This window comes from Ciona robusta, chromosome 12 (genome assembly GCF_009617815.1).
Source record: "Ciona robusta chromosome 12, ASM961781v2".
NCBI classification, from domain to species: Eukaryota; Metazoa; Chordata; class Ascidiacea; order Phlebobranchia; family Cionidae; genus Ciona; species Ciona robusta.
The window spans coordinates 46,889-62,715 of NC_143246.1; the positions used below are offsets into that span (position 1 = coordinate 46,889).

At 45.0% G+C, this 15,827-nt stretch overlaps 1 protein-coding gene across 3 annotated transcripts; it reads right to left on the bottom strand.

Moving 5' to 3' along the window:
- Nucleotides 1–6,411: 6,411 nt before the first annotated feature.
- Nucleotides 6,412–12,331, bottom strand: LOC149725995 (vacuolar protein sorting-associated protein 54-like). 3 transcript variants are annotated; one of them, XM_089890813.1, is made up of 19 exons: nt 12,077–12,331; nt 11,434–11,569; nt 10,817–10,987; nt 10,465–10,603; nt 10,323–10,412; nt 9,969–10,162; nt 9,642–9,836; nt 9,329–9,508; nt 9,000–9,270; nt 8,686–8,804; nt 8,480–8,622; nt 8,313–8,431; nt 8,176–8,258; nt 8,012–8,110; nt 7,768–7,942; nt 7,586–7,720; nt 7,360–7,527; nt 6,563–6,712; nt 6,412–6,510 (listed from the first exon to the last, which is right to left on the bottom strand). In XM_089890813.1, exons 1-19 carry the CDS (start codon nt 12,225–12,227, stop codon nt 6,451–6,453), a joined length of 2,778 nt encoding a protein of 925 aa, XP_089746939.1. In that variant the 5' UTR covers nt 12,228–12,331; the 3' UTR covers nt 6,412–6,450. The 3 variants fall into 3 exon arrangements, with proteins under 3 accessions (XP_089746939.1, XP_089746938.1, XP_089746940.1); XM_089890812.1 differs by having other exon boundaries at nt 8,161–8,258; nt 12,077–12,330; XM_089890814.1 differs by lacking the exon at nt 12,077–12,331 and having other exon boundaries at nt 8,161–8,258; nt 10,817–10,883; nt 11,434–11,572.
- Nucleotides 12,332–15,827: the final 3,496 nt, after the last annotated feature.

A 15,827-nucleotide genomic window follows, 5' to 3' on the forward strand; every position in this document is an offset into this window, starting at 1 on the left:
GGCACGAGGTGTATAACTCGACAGGGGGCACGAGGTGTATAACTCAACAGCGAGCACGAGGTGTATAACTCGACAGTGAGCACGAGGTGTATAACTCGACAGCGAGCACGAGGTGTATAACTCGACAGCGAGCACGAGGTGTATAACTCGACAGGGAGCACGAGGTGTATAACTCGACAGCGAGCACGAGGTGTATAACTCGACAGCGAGCACGAGGTGTATAACTCGACAGCGAGCACGAGGTGTATAACTCGACAGTAAGCACGGGGTGTATAACTCGACACTGAGCACGAGGTGTATAACTCGACAGCGAGCACGAGGTGTATAACTCGACAGGGGGCACGAGGTGTATAACTCGACAGCGAGCACGAGGTGTATAACTCAACAGCGAGTACGGGGTGTATAACTCGACAGCGAGCACGGGGTGTATAACTCGACAGCGAGCACGAGGTGTATAACTCGACAGCGAGCACGGGGTGTATAACTCGACAGCGAGCACGAGGTGTATAACTCGACAGCGAGCACGGGTGTATAACTCGACAGGGAGCACGAGGTGTATAACTCGACAGGGAGCACGAGGTGTATAACTCGAAAGAGAGCACGAGGTGTGTAACTCGACAGCGAGCACGAGGTGTATAACTCGACAGCGAGCACGAGGTGTATAACTCGACAGCGAGCACGAGGTGTATAACTCGACAGTGAGCACGAGGTGTATAACTCGACAGGGCACGAGGTGTATAACTCGACAGTGAGCACGAGGTGCATAACTCGACAGCGGGCACGAGGTGCATAACTCGACAGCGAGCACGAGGTGTATAACTCGACAGCGAGCACGAGGTGTATAACTCGACAGGGCACGAGGTGTATAACTCGACAGCGAGCACGGGTGTATAACTCGACAGCGAGCACGAGGTGTATAACTCGACAGCGAGCACGAGGTGTATAACTCGACAGGGAGCACGAGGAGTATAACTCGACAGCGAGCACGAGGTGTATAACTCGACAGCGAGCACGAGGTGTATAACTCGACAGCGAGCACGAGGTGTATAACTCGACAGCGAGCACGAGGTGTATAACTCGACAGCGAGCACGAGGCGTATAACTCAACAGCGAGCACGGGGTGTATAACTCGACAGCGAGCACGGGGTGTATAACTCGACAGCGAGCACGAGGTGTATAACTCGACAGTGAGCACGGGGTGTATAACTCGACAGCGAGCTCGAGGTGTATAACTCGACAGTGAGCACGAGGTGTATAACTCGACAGCGAGCACGAGCTGTAAAACTCGACAGCGGGCACGAGGTGTATAACTCGACAGCGAGCACGAGGTGTAAAACTCAACAGCGAGCACGAGGTGTATGACTCGACAGCGAGCACGAGGTGTATAACTCGACAGCGAGCACGAGGTGTATAACTCGACAGCGAGCACGAGGTGTATAACTCGACAGTGAGCACGAGGTGTATAACTCGACAGGGGGCACGAGGTGTATAACTCGACAGGGGCACGAGGTGTATAACTCAACAGCGAGCACGAGGTGTATAACTCGACAGTGAGCACGAGGTGTATAACTCGACAGCGAGCACGAGGTGTATAACTCGACAGCGAGCACGAGGTGTATAACTCGACAGGGAGCACGAGGTGTATAACTCGACAGCGAGCACGAGGTGTATAACTCGACAGCGAGCACGAGGTGTATAACTCGACAGCGAGCACGAGGTGTATAACTCGACAGTAAGCACGGGGTGTATAACTCGACACTGAGCACGAGGTGTATAACTCGACAGCGAGCACGAGGTGTATAACTCGACAGGGGGCACGAGGTGTATAACTCGACAGCGAGCACGAGGTGTATAACTCAACAGCGAGTACGGGGTGTATAACTCGACAGCGAGCACGGGGTGTATAACTCGACAGCGAGCACGAGGTGTATAACTCGACAGCGAGCACGGGGTGTATAACTCGACAGCGAGCACGAGGTGTATAACTCGACAGCGAGCACGGGGTGTATAACTCGACAGGGAGCACGAGGTGTATAACTCGACAGGGAGCACGAGGTGTATAACTCGAAAGAGAGCACGAGGTGTGTAACTCGACAGCGAGCACGAGGTGTATAACTCGACAGCGAGCACGAGGTGTATAACTCGACAGCGAGCACGAGGTGTATAACTCGACAGTGAGCACGAGGTGTATAACTCGACAGGGGCACGAGGTGTATAACTCGACAGTGAGCACGAGGTGCATAACTCGACAGCGGGCACGAGGTGCATAACTCGACAGCGAGCACGAGGTGTATAACTCGACAGCGAGCACGAGGTGTATAACTCGACAGGGGGCACGAGGTGTATAACTCGACAGCGAGCACGGGGTGTATAACTCGACAGCGAGCACGAGGTGTATAACTCGACAGCGAGCACGAGGTGTATAACTCGACAGGGAGCACGAGGAGTATAACTCGACAGCGAGCACGAGGTGTATAACTCGACAGCGAGCACGAGGTGTATAACTCGACAGCGAGCACGAGGTGTATAACTCGACAGCGAGCACGAGGTGTATAACTCGACAGCGAGCACGAGGCGTATAACTCAACAGCGAGCACGGGGTGTATAACTCGACAGCGAGCACGGGGTGTATAACTCGACAGCGAGCACGGGGTGTATAACTCGACAGCGAGCACGAGGTGTATAACTCAACAGCGAGCACGAGGTGTATAACTCGACAGCGAGCACGGGGTGTATAACTCGACAGCGAGCACGAGGTGTATAACTCGACAGCGAGCACGAGGTGTATAACTCGACAGCGAGCACGAGGTGTATAACTCGACAGCGAGCACGGGGTGTATAACTCGACAGCGAGCACGAGGTGTATAACTCAACAGCGAGCACGAGGTGTATAACTCAACAGCGAGCACGGGGTGTATAACTCGACAGCGAGCACGGGGTGTATAACTCGACAGGGGGCACGAGGTGTATAACTCGACAGCGAGCACGAGGTGTATAACTCGACAGGGAGCACGAGGTGTATAACTCGACAGCGAGCACGAGGTGTATAACTCGACAGGGAGCACGAGGTGTATAACTCGACAGCGAGCACGAGGTGTATAACTCGACAGCGAGCACGAGGTGTATAACTCGACAGCGAGCACGAGGTGTATAACTCGACAGGGAGCACGAGGTGTATAACTCGACAGCGAGCACGAGGTGTATAACTCAACAGCGAGCACGAGGTGTATAACTCGACAGGGAGCACGAGGTGTATAACTCGACAGCGAGCACGAGGTGTATAACTCGACAGCGAGCACGAGGTGTATAACTCGACAGCGAGCACGGGGTGTATAACCCGACAGCGAGCACGGGGTGTATAACTCGACAGCGAGCACGGGGTGTATAACTCGACAGCGAGCACGAGGTGTATAACTCGACAGCGAGCACGAGGTGTATAACTCGACAGGGAGCACGGGGTGTATAACTCGACAGCGAGCACGAGGTGTATAACTCAACAGCGAGCACGAGGTGTATAACTCGACAGCGAGCACGAGGTGTATAACTCGACAGCGAGCACGAGGTGTATAACTCGACAGGGAGCACGAGGTGTATAACTCGACAGCGAGCACGAGGTGTATAACTCGACAGCGAGCACGAGGTGTATAACTCGACAGCGAGCATGAGGTGTATAACTCAACAGCGAGCACGGGGTGTATAACTCGACAGCGAGCACGAGGTGTATAACTCGACAGCGAGCACGGGGTGTATAACTCGACAGCGAGCACGAGGTGTATAACTCAACAGCGAGCACGAGGTGTATAACTCAACAGCGAGCACGAGGTGTATAACTCGACAGCGAGCACGAGGTGTATAACGAGCACGAGGTGTATAACTCAACAGCGAGCACGAGGTGTATAACTCGACAGCGAGCACGAGGTGTATAACTCGACAGCGAGCACGAGGTGTATAACTCGACAGGGAGCACGAGGTGTATAACTCGACAGCGAGCACGAGGTGTATAACTCTCGACAGCGAGCACGAGGTGTATAACTCGACAGCGAGCATGAGGTGTATAACTCAACAGCGAGCACGAGGTGTATAACTCGACAGCGAGCACGAGGTGTATAACTCGACAGGGAGCACGAGGTGTATAACTCGACAGCGAGCACGAGGTGTATAACTCGACAGCGAGCACGAGGTGTATAACTCGACAGCGAGCACGAGGTGTATAACTCGACAGCGAGCACGAGGTGTATAACTCAACAGCGAGCACGGGGTGTATAACCCGACAGCGAGCACGGGGGGGAATAACTCGACAGCGAGCACGGGGTGTATAACTCGACAGCGAGCACGAGGTGTATAACTCGACAGGGAGCACGGGGTGTATAACTCGACAGCGAGCACGAGGTGTATAACTCAACAGCGAGCACGAGGTGTATAACTCGACAGCGAGCACGAGGTGTATAACTCGACAGCGAGCACGGGGTGTATAACTCGACAGCGAGCACGGGGTGTATAACTCGACAGGGAGCACAAGGTGTATAACTCAACAGCGAGCACGAGGTGTACAACTCGACAGCGAGCACGAGGTGTACAACTCGACAGCGAGCACGAGGAGTATAACTCGACAGCGAGCACGAGGTGTATAACTCAACAGCGAGCACGGGGTGTATAACTCAACAGCGAGCACGAGGTGTATAACTCGACAGCGAGCATGAGGTGTATAACTCGACAGCGAGCACGAGGTGTATAACTCAACAGCGAGCACGGGGTGTATAACTCAACAGCGAGCACGAGGTGTATAACTCGACAGCGAGCATGAGGTGTATAACTCAACAGCGAGCACGGGGTGTATAACTCGACAGCGAGCATGAGGTGTATAACTCAACAGCGAGCACGGGGTGTATAACTCGACAGCGAGCACGAGGTGTATAACTCAACACCGAGCACGGGGTGTATAACTCAACAGCGAGCACGAGGTGTATAACTCGACAGCGAGCATGAGGTGTATAACTCAACAGCGAGCACGGGGTGTATAACTCGACAGCGAGCACGAGGTGTATAACTTGACAGCGAGCACGGGGTGTATAAATCGACAGCGAGCACGAGGTGTATAACTCAACAGCGAGCACGAGGTGTATAACTCAACAGCGAGCACGAGGTGTGTAACTCAACAGCGAGCACGAGGTGTATAACTCAACAGCGAGCACGAGGTGTATAACTCGACAGCGAGCACGAGGTGTATAACTCGACAGCGAGCACAGGGTGTATAACTCGACAGGGAGCACGAGGTGTATAACTCAACAGCGAGCACGGGGTGTATAACTCGACAGGGAGCACAAGGTGTATAACTCGACAGCGAGCACGGGGTGTATAACTCGACAGCGAGCACGGGGTGTATAACTCGACAGGGAGCACGAGGTGTATAACTCGACAGCGAGCACGAGGTGTATAACTCGACAGCGAGCACGGGGTGTATAACTCGACAGGGAGCACGAGGTGTATAACTCGACAGCGAGCACGGGGTGTATAACTCGACAGCGAGCACGGGGTGTATAACTCGACAGGGAGCACGAGGTGTATAACTCGACAGCGAGCACGAGGTGTATAATTCGACAGGGAGCACGAGGTGTATAACTCGACAGCGAGCACGAGGTGTATAACTCGACAGCGAGCACGGGGTGTATAACTCGACAGTGAGCACGAGGTGTATAACTCGACAGGGAGCACGAGGTGTATAACTCGACAGCGAGCACGAGGTGTATAACTCGACAGCGAGCACGGGGTGTATAACTCGACAGGGAGCACGAGGTGTATAACTCGACAGCGAGCACGAGGTGTATAACTCGACAGCGAGCACGAGGTGTATAACTCGACGGCGAGCACGGGGTGTATAACTCGACAGGGAGCACGAGGTGTATAACTCGACGGCGAGCACGGGGTGTATAACTTGACAGCGAGCACGAGGTGTATAACTCGACAGCGAGCACGAGGTGTATAACTCAACAGCGAGCACGAGGCGTATAACTCAACAGCGAGCACGGGGTGTATAACTCGACAGGGAGCACGAGGTGTATAACTCGACAGGGAGCACGAGGTGTATAACTCGACAGGGAGCACGAGGTGTATAACTCAACAGCGAGCACGAGGTGTATAACTCGACAGCGAGCACGGGGTGTATAACTCGACAGGGAGCACAAGGTGTATAACTCGACAGCGAGCACGGGGTGTATAACTCGACAGCGAGCACGGGGTGTATAACTCGACAGCGAGCACGAGGTGTATAACTCAACAGCGAGCACGAGGCGTATAACTCAACAGCGAGCACGGGGTGTATAACTCGACAGGGAGCACGAGGTGTATAACTCGACAGGGAGCACGAGGTGTATAACTCGACAGGGAGCACGAGGTGTATAACTCGACAGCGAGCACGAGGTTATAATTTATTGAAATATTGCACAATGACCACTAGACGGCGTCCCACACAGTTTGAAGTAAAAGTTCGACATTTTCGATCCCAGGAAGCCCCTAAATAGAAACTTAATTAAATTTATATTATTTCCATGAATGACAATATCACCTTGATTGACAGTTCATAATACTTAAGATCCGCCGCAACTAACCCATGTTGTGGGCCTCCATCGTTACGTATATTCCATTGTGTAAGTGAATCGTGGATTTGTCGTTTAAATTCTTTGTTTAATCGAATAAGAATCCCCTTTGTTTGTTTCTATAATCAAATGAATGGTTACCATGGTTTCTATACAGTAGGTCCCATACAGTGGGTCCCATATAGTAGGTCCCATACACTAGGTCCCATACAGTAGGTCCCATATTTACAGCGGGGGTTCCCAAACTTATTTTATCGCGGGCCAATAAAGGAAATCACATTTGTGCGACGGGCCGTCGGTTTTTTCTTGCTATATTTGCGAACCTGACTGGGATTGGCGAAAATGCCAGAGTGCGTATATAAACAGGACTCTGGAAAATGCGATTTTAACGAATACTGTTGGGATGAGAAGTTGGACACATATGCTGGTAATAAACAATGAAATAGATTAAACTTCGTACTTGCGGGGTAAAAGACAAAGTTTCACCTTTTTTTGTTGAACCATGTCGCAGTATAACCCCAATACCAGAGTAACAAGCGTGGAAGGTTGGCTGATGCTGTGACAGTCATAACTATTCTTGTGACGTAACAAAGTCAGTGTAATTTATCACGGGAATGATTCAAAAAAAATTTTTAAAGTAATATGTCTATTTGTGAATGTATGTAATCGGTAATTTTAAAGTCCTTTGAGGGCCTTTTATTTTGCTCCCGTGGGGTTTGGGAACCCCTGGCAGAGGCTCGATAACAAAATACAAACACAACAATACCTCTGGTAGTAAAACTCTAATCGTTTCATGGAATTTACAAATTTGTTTACAAATGTTTCTCATTGTAGAAGATGGGACGGGTGCCTTCACTTCCCATTTCTTAATGTTTCGCGTCACAACGTTTTCAACAATTGCTAACAATTTGTTTTCAATCTCCATGATATGTTCCTGTCAGGATTATATGATGTTTATGTCCATCACGAAACTCTGTGGTAACAATACACACCTGGTATATCCTCGTCACATGATCAAAATGTCGCAACACAGCTTTATGTTTCATATGATCATCATTCACGTGATGAACTTTCATGAGTTGTGATTCGAAATGTGTTCGTATTGAAGGCAAGCAATATAGAACAAGCTGTAGATATTCCATTAGTAACAACAACCAACCACAAAGTTACAAACCTCTAAACATTGTGAAGCAAGCGAGAGGTGTTTGGTGGTGATTGTTTTCAACCCAACGAGCTGTAACGCTCCAGCGCCCAACACCAGCTGGCATGTCCGAGAGTTAAAGAAGGTCAAGAGGTCACGAAGTCGATGAACCAAATCCGTTGCCGACATTGGGAGGTCATCGCAACATCTATGACATCACAACCACTATGACATCACAACCACTATGACATCACAACCACTATGACATCACACCAACCTACAATACTCCGACACCATCTTCATCAACATAAGCACGGTACCAACCACGGCAAATCTTCGTCCGTCCAAAACCAACAGCTCACAACTTTTACTCGACCTACAACCCAAGTGTTAAATTTAACCCAACATAAACATCCTATATATTACGTTGGATCCTCGGACCTTGTCACCTCATTCTCACTCGACGATAACTTCCCGTCAACCAAGTTTTGAAGCAAAAGTGAAAGTTCGGGCGGAACCTCGGCCTAAATATTGATGAGATAAACCATAGCCAGCCAACATGGCCAGCAACCACCTACCTGCTTCCACACTTCATTATCCAATATTAACGAAAGTTTATTTTTCCTCTCGTCATGAAACCTTGAAATAAACCTTGAAGCTTGGCTTTGTATTGCCCCTCCTAGTGGCCCGTTAATGCCTGCACAACTTACATTAATCAGCCGTCAATAAGTTGTCATTAACTTACCATTATCTCCACACGAAGTAGCGATGAGCGCATCGGCCTCGTTCGTGTAACGCTTGACCGACTTCGCGAGAACCAGGAATTCACTCGACTTAAGTTTATCAAGTGAATTATCTTTTCCTTTCGCAAGGAGGATTTTGACGCATCTGTGAATACAACGTTTATTCAACACTAGGTACATTAGTTACATGTATTGCAAGAACCCTCACCTGTCATGTTGGAACCCCACCACCCAACACAGCGTCGAACGCAAAACTTTCAACAATTTCTCAAAATCCTCGCTTGAAATCGTTTCCTCCGAACAACTCGATGTAGTTTCGGCTTCATTCTGGAATATTTCGTTTAAAACTTTTGTGAAAGATTGTTCCAATGACAACCATGCGATGCAAATTTTATTTTAAATGTTTGATTTTAAATCTAAAACCATTTTCAATGTCAAAGTTCTTTAAACCGATATGTTTGAAAATGTTTTTTAGCAGAAAACTAATGTTAAAGAAACAAAAACATTTAAAATTATTTGAACCTGTTCAGAACTTTGTGATGATTGTTGATCATCTTCTGTGACGTAACAATGTGCGGCAGTTGCCACCAATTCATCCTCGTAACTTGCGAGGTCATCCATGGATTCTCCAATGAAAAGGTTGTTCGAATCATCATATTCAACGTGGTTGGTTGAAACATCCACAACACGAGGTTCCACTTTATGTTTCCGACGCGAACTACGATACGTATCTCCTCGCTCAACGGACGCTAAACCAACCTCACTCACCAACTCAATAAAGGTTTTCATTCGTCTGCAAGAATTTGTCGTTTAAAACCTAGATACATAAAAGATATAACCTGCAAACAAACCTTACAAATACAATCAATGCGTCGAACACACAATCCAACATTTCAACCCAAGATTTAAAATCCAACATTCTCATCTTGGCAGCCAAGGTCTCATGCTCCATGATGACGTCACAATGCTGGTTTACCGCATCACAAACGATATCTTTGATGATTCGTTTAACACTTGATTCAATTTCCTCCCTACACGGATAGAAATGTTATTTCTATTTCCACTAACCGTTGATATTTGTAAACCAGATCTTCTGTTATTCGTTTGCTTGCAAACTTCTACACATGCCGTCTAAGAAACTAAATGTTCTTTCTATGTTATCACCTGTAACTATCAATGAAATCAAAATGTCCGAGTCGTAACAACCCAAGCGTAACAGCTGTCACACGATGGGGTTGCGAGCACATATGACCGTCACTCATTGGTCGATTTATCTCAATTCTGAAACAATCCTCCATCTCCTGCATCATCATTTGACCAATCACACGCTCCATCTCGGTCAGCTGACATCCAAGGTGTCTGCAACAACGGGTTTTTGTTGTTTAAAGATTTCAAAGTTTGTGTTTGGCTTTTAATAAAAACTTCGATACAATTAAAACAAAGGATTGACTATGATAGTTAAGATGGCAAACCACCACTGCGGGCGATGACCTGAAACATTGGATTCCGTTTAGTTCCTGCTGCAAAACATCCTGGGTTGTCCTTATAAGGTCGAGGGAACCAGCGTATTCGTTCGTCGATAATAAAAGTTGTATTGTAGGTTGCGTTTGATGGACTGTCACCATTAGGTGGAGTTTGGTAAGTAAGTCTGCCGAGTTCATTCTTTCTCTGTGTAGTTGGACAACCTACAAACATAGACATCGTATATAAACATAGACATCATATACAAACATAGACATCATACATAAACATAGACATCATATATAAACATAGACATCATATATAAACATATAAATCATATACAAACATAGACATCATATACAAACATAGACATCATATACAAACCCTTAGCGAGCAAGTAACAATGGCCGAACGTATTTGTTGAGTTTTCAATAAAAGTTGTTGCGTTTTCACCAGCGTTGAATTGAGATATTCCTGTATTCAACAACATAAGAATCCAAAATTAAAGATTAAAAAAAGTTTTTACGTGAAGTTTTTCATGGAAGGACATTGCTTTAAAGAAAGCTTCTGATTGGACAGATATTTGTCGCGCGATTGCCACCTCAACCATATCAAGGTAATGACTCAACTTTTCCTGCAACAATTTCGATGACGAACTTTCTTTTCTGGAACAAATATATAATTTATTTATCTCTTCAATATAACAACAAAAGACAATCATTAAAACACGTTGCAGGTAAAAACAGCTTGAGCAAAAATGTCAAATAAAAGCGTGGCTGCTAGTCCCATCATACAATATCAACTAATTTATATTGAGCTGCAATTAATTGAAACAAATTGAAAACAATTGAAAAATATTAAAATCTAAAATATTTCACCTCGAGTTTGTTGCGTCTTGCGAGGTAAGCACTGACGCAAACGTTGTCGGAATCATCATCGAAAAATCTTTATGGAGAAATATTTTTGGGATCGATTTTAAAGTTGCACAGGATTTGCGTAAAGCTTGTTGCTTCTGGTCAAATTTTGCGGCAGATTGAAGTTTTAAAGTTCTGCCATTAATATTTAAACATCGTTGAAATACAGTTACACTTATAATTGTCAAACATAGGAAACCTCATTGATTAACGTGGTGAATGCAATATACTTTGGCTCTGCTTGTATGTATAGACACTTAACATCAGGTTAAAATCTGGGGTGACATTGTTAAAATACGGTTACACTCATAGTTGTCAAACATAGGGAACCTCATTGATTAATGTGGTGAATGCAATATACTTTGGCTCTGCTTGTTTGTATAGACACCTAACAGCAGGGCAGAGGCTATTTTAGGCTTAAAAATGGGGTGCTAATACATGTCACCTTTGTTCAAAATATTGGGGTGGTATGCCACCCTAGTTACCCCTAATGTTACGCCTATGCACCTATGACATATAGATAACGAAAGAAATAACACCAACATATGGTATTGTACATAAACCATACAAACACAGCCTACCCATCATTCAGGGATTCTTCATCAACAATTGATTTACTTTCGTGCCTTAAATATCCATCTCGAGTTTCATCCAGATAATCATTAAAATGCCCTCGGACAACATTGGGAATATATTTTGACCGTGGGATGACAGAAGCTTTGGAACAATAAGCATTATTACGTAATAATAGGTGTGTATTAATGGACGCACAAGGAGTTTCAATGCAGGGTGCTAGTGAAGAGTCTTCCCCACCCCACCTTATATGCTAACCACTAACCCCTATAACCACTAACCCCTATAACCACTAACCCCTATAACCACTAACCCCTATTATAACCACTAACCCCTATTATAACCACTAACCCTTATAACCACTACCCCTATAACCACTAACCCCTATTATAACCACTAACCCCTATAACCACTAACCCCTATTATAACCACTAACCCCTATTATAACCACTAACCCTTATAACCACTACCCCTATAACCACTAACCCCTATTATAACCACTAACCCCTATTATAACCACTAACCCTTATAACCACTACCCCTATAACCACTAACCCCTATTATAACCACTAACCCCTAACCATCAACCACTACCCCCCTAACTTAGGGGTTAGTGGTTAGGAGATTCTTCACTAGCACCGAATGACTTACCTTCACCCAACACACGGAAAGCTTCTCCCCAAGTCTTCGTAAACAAATCGTGGTCTCTTCTCACTTTGCGTGGATCATTCAACAAGGCGGCGAGATTGACTTTGCTATCGTGTACAGACCATCTTTCGTTTATACTTAATGTGCGCTCCATTCTACATTAAAGTTAGCCTTAAACATGAGCGATCTTAGTATTCACGCTACGACAGCTATGCATGTTATGTTTATAAACCTAAAGATAAATCCACGACTAACCGCAGATGCATTATTTACTGTCCGCTATATGGCGCTAAGTTATTCATTTTAAATCTGGGGAGCTGAGAACATTAGTTTGCTCGCACCAAAATTTAACCGGTTTAAATATTACATCTTAATTTAAAATTAAATGAACAGTTAAACACAGAACAAATATAGTAAAGTTCATTTATTAATTACAAACACAAATAAAACGGTTAAATTAAATTTTGGCATAGTTTGTAATCTTCCTGGAAAATAAAAACAGGATTAAAATACCTTCATAGTTTATGTGGCTGGCGTTGGTGGAAAGCCACTACGGCACGACAAGCCCCCAGCCAATGGTAGTGGGTTTCTAGTATGGTGAGAAACCCTTTGCTGGATAGACCTTACCCAGGCCAGAGCTGCGATTGAGCCGTTTTTCGCGAGCAATGCTCGGCGACAGCCGAGCTGGCTCGCGACACCTAGTCCAATTTAATTTATTTACATTTTATTGTCGCGGCAATAACTGTTAAGTTTAGCGACGTCAACGTCGCGAAACCGAGTTTCGGCGCGAGCCACGGTGCCCAGTGTCGCCAAAATCTACTGCAGGTGTCCATTCTTACGCGACTAAATGTCTGTCGCGACGGTTAGCGCAGCGTCGCTTAAATTTTACACAGCGTCGCTAAAAAATCCAGGTGTCGCCAAAGTCTGGGTCAGCAACGAAATCGCTTTATATGAAGTGGGAATTCTGACGTGCGTGGATGTAATAGTATTAGATTTAGAGGACAAATAATATATCTTTAAAATTTGAGGTTATTTATCACTGAACTCGGCGGTATACATTTTGATAAAATGATTCGTCGTTATCTTTTTTGTATTCTTAATCATCGTCTCTCATTAGAACGCTCTTCATCTTGGATTAAAGGCCAATTTACTCGCAGGAAAATCTGACCAAGATTGTTTTGGATGCATTAAATTTTGATTAAAAAATACGTCCTTGTATGTTTTGGTAAAATATTCTTTAGGACAACTACTTCGGCCTTCATTTATTTAGTCGTTCTGGTGTTTCGTTCACCCACACCAGTGCACACTCAACAGGTATCTCTAGGTTCGTTTTAAGTTGCCAAGGGGGAATACGATATTAAATCAGCCCATATTAAATCATATGTGCGTAAATCAACCCGTAAGTTTTAATTCACCGCTTGCATTCGCCCGCGGTAGCAGCATTAATCTATGCTACGCATAATAAAGTCATTATTTACGCAGGATTTAATCAGACAAGCAGAATGTTTGTTACGTCATAGTAGGGATTCACACGTTGAATATTTACGTCATAATACCGATTTTCGTATTCAATTATTGCCCCACAGGAGCTTTTTAACTAACTAACCAAACGTTCGTTGTATAGTGTGGTTTATATTGCTACAATATTTTGTTACATCACTTATAGTTGCAACACCGGTTAAGCAGACTTAAAACATATAATACGATACGCATATTTCTAGAAAGTCTGTTACTATTTTTTGCTAACGCGAGTTTGGTTAACCCTTTGTATTACTGCATGGGAATTCAGTTAAACAAACAATATTACTGCTAAACAGACGATTTTTTATCGCTGCATCGCATTCTAAACGATTTAGGGCTCTAGTCCGTAATAATCAACTTAAATCTGTTCCAGAAGTATTGCTGCTTTATATTTACCATGTTTTCCTCAGCCATAAGCAGTGTGTTTGTTACGAAATAGTGGGGATTCACACGTCGATTATTTGCATCATAATAGGGACTCACACGTTCATTATTTAGCCTGCAGGTGCTTAAAAACAAGTTGAATTTTGCTTTTTCACGTCTGTATTTATGTAAAGAGGATTGTCTCGTTTATACGATGAATACTTTCTACGCACGTGAACGCAACAAGTATGTGAATAAAATTTGTGTTTAGATAAAGCTTGGTGGTCACTGGCCAGACCTATTTCGCCACTATAGATTCAAGCTTTTATTTTGGTCATAACAGCGGGTAATCTTCCCGTAACCCTGGCGCTTCGTCACAAACCAATTGTTTACAATCACGAATTATCAAATTTCTCGTCTAGGCTGCTTGCCGGTGTCAAAACACCCAATAATATTTTAAATTAATTTATGCCGGTTTATAAATTTTGTCGCATTTTCTTTGTCGATTTAGCGTTCCTGTAGTGGCTCGGGAGATTTTTCGATCTTTTCGTCAGCATGTAGATACGATAATATAGATAACAATTTGCGCAATCAGTCACATATATGAAAAAGCAGTCGTATTGTAGTTAATTTTCACACAATTTTGTCAACTACAAACGATCGTTACTTTGACGCGCGCCGATATTCGTTTAGAGCTATACGTAAACGAAAATATGTAACGAAAATACGGCCACTGATGTGACGTATTATGACGTCAGAATGATTAATTTTCTCGCGACAATTTGGACGTCGAAAGTTGCGCTCGGCGACACCTGGCAACGAATCGCAGCACTGACCCAGGCAAGGTAAAACCAAACCATATAGACAAAAATAGTAAGGAACACACCAACAAAAAGACAAAAAAAGTACAACGAGTGCAGCGACATACATGTGCCAGACATGCAACAAAACAACAGCTCAATCATACAAAAAGGGGACGCGGTCAAAAAGTAATTAACGCGGACATAATCATTGAAACATCTACAAATAAAATATGGTTCAAATCCTAAGGGATAATCATCTGCAGTGTACACCATATTGAATGTCCAACCGCAAGGAGTCGAAGCCAACAACAGCTCCGCATGTCGCAAACAAAAGGTTAAGTCGCCATGTTGGTACCGCGATACTCTCGTCGTATCTTCACACAATATAATATCGTCCGGATGTTACGAAACTGCGCCAGGTTGTTACGAACCGCATTAACAGTGACCTAAATATCTAGCGTAGCATCACTGGCGGTGACGTCCACGCAACAACCGGATCGTTAAGTAACTCAATCAAAACTGACGTAACCGCACCGGACGCAGGGTCATGCCAATGCTCTGACCCACCGTATCGACGTCGTAGCGTAAGTGTGACGTGGCCATCGTCCCAATCACGCTACATGACGTTTTAATAAAAAGTTAAAATTAAATAAAAGGAGGAAATTTATCTACAGTATAATCATTATATAGCTTTGATGTTGTTTTATTATTTTATGCGCATATTATAAAGCGTGTTGATATTACTCGAGTATTTGTGTACCAACACAGCGTTCTTACCAAGCGATCAGGACAATACAGAATCGCTGAAGGATTCGACCTTTGTAGACGAAGTACCCAATAGAGTGTACAACAACAAAATCTGATCCAGCAAGATGTTCGCCATAGTTTCATTGCATATATTTCATAGACATGCAAAATGCACTATAGTAGTGACTGACTAAAAATAGCTGGCAACATTAGGTCCAGCAGAATAAGAATACAGCAGCGCAGACAAGACACACATACAACACACAACTTATACTTATAATACTCAAACCTCAAACCGTGTATGCTTTAATGGCGTCTTC

Bases quoted from the DNA above. Each gene is read 5' to 3' on its own strand.
- LOC149725995 (XM_089890812.1), bottom strand. From the start codon at position 12,227: ATGGAGCGCACATTAAGTATAAACGAAAGATGGTCTGTACACGATAGC. The intron at 10,604-10,816 runs GTGAAATATTTT...TATTTGTTCCAG, and splicing joins CAAGACGCAACAAACTCGAG to AAAAGAAAGTTCGTCATCGA. The intron at 7,721-7,767 runs GTTTGTAACTTT...GAATATCTACAG, and splicing joins TTGCTTCACAATGTTTAGAG to CTTGTTCTATATTGCTTGCC.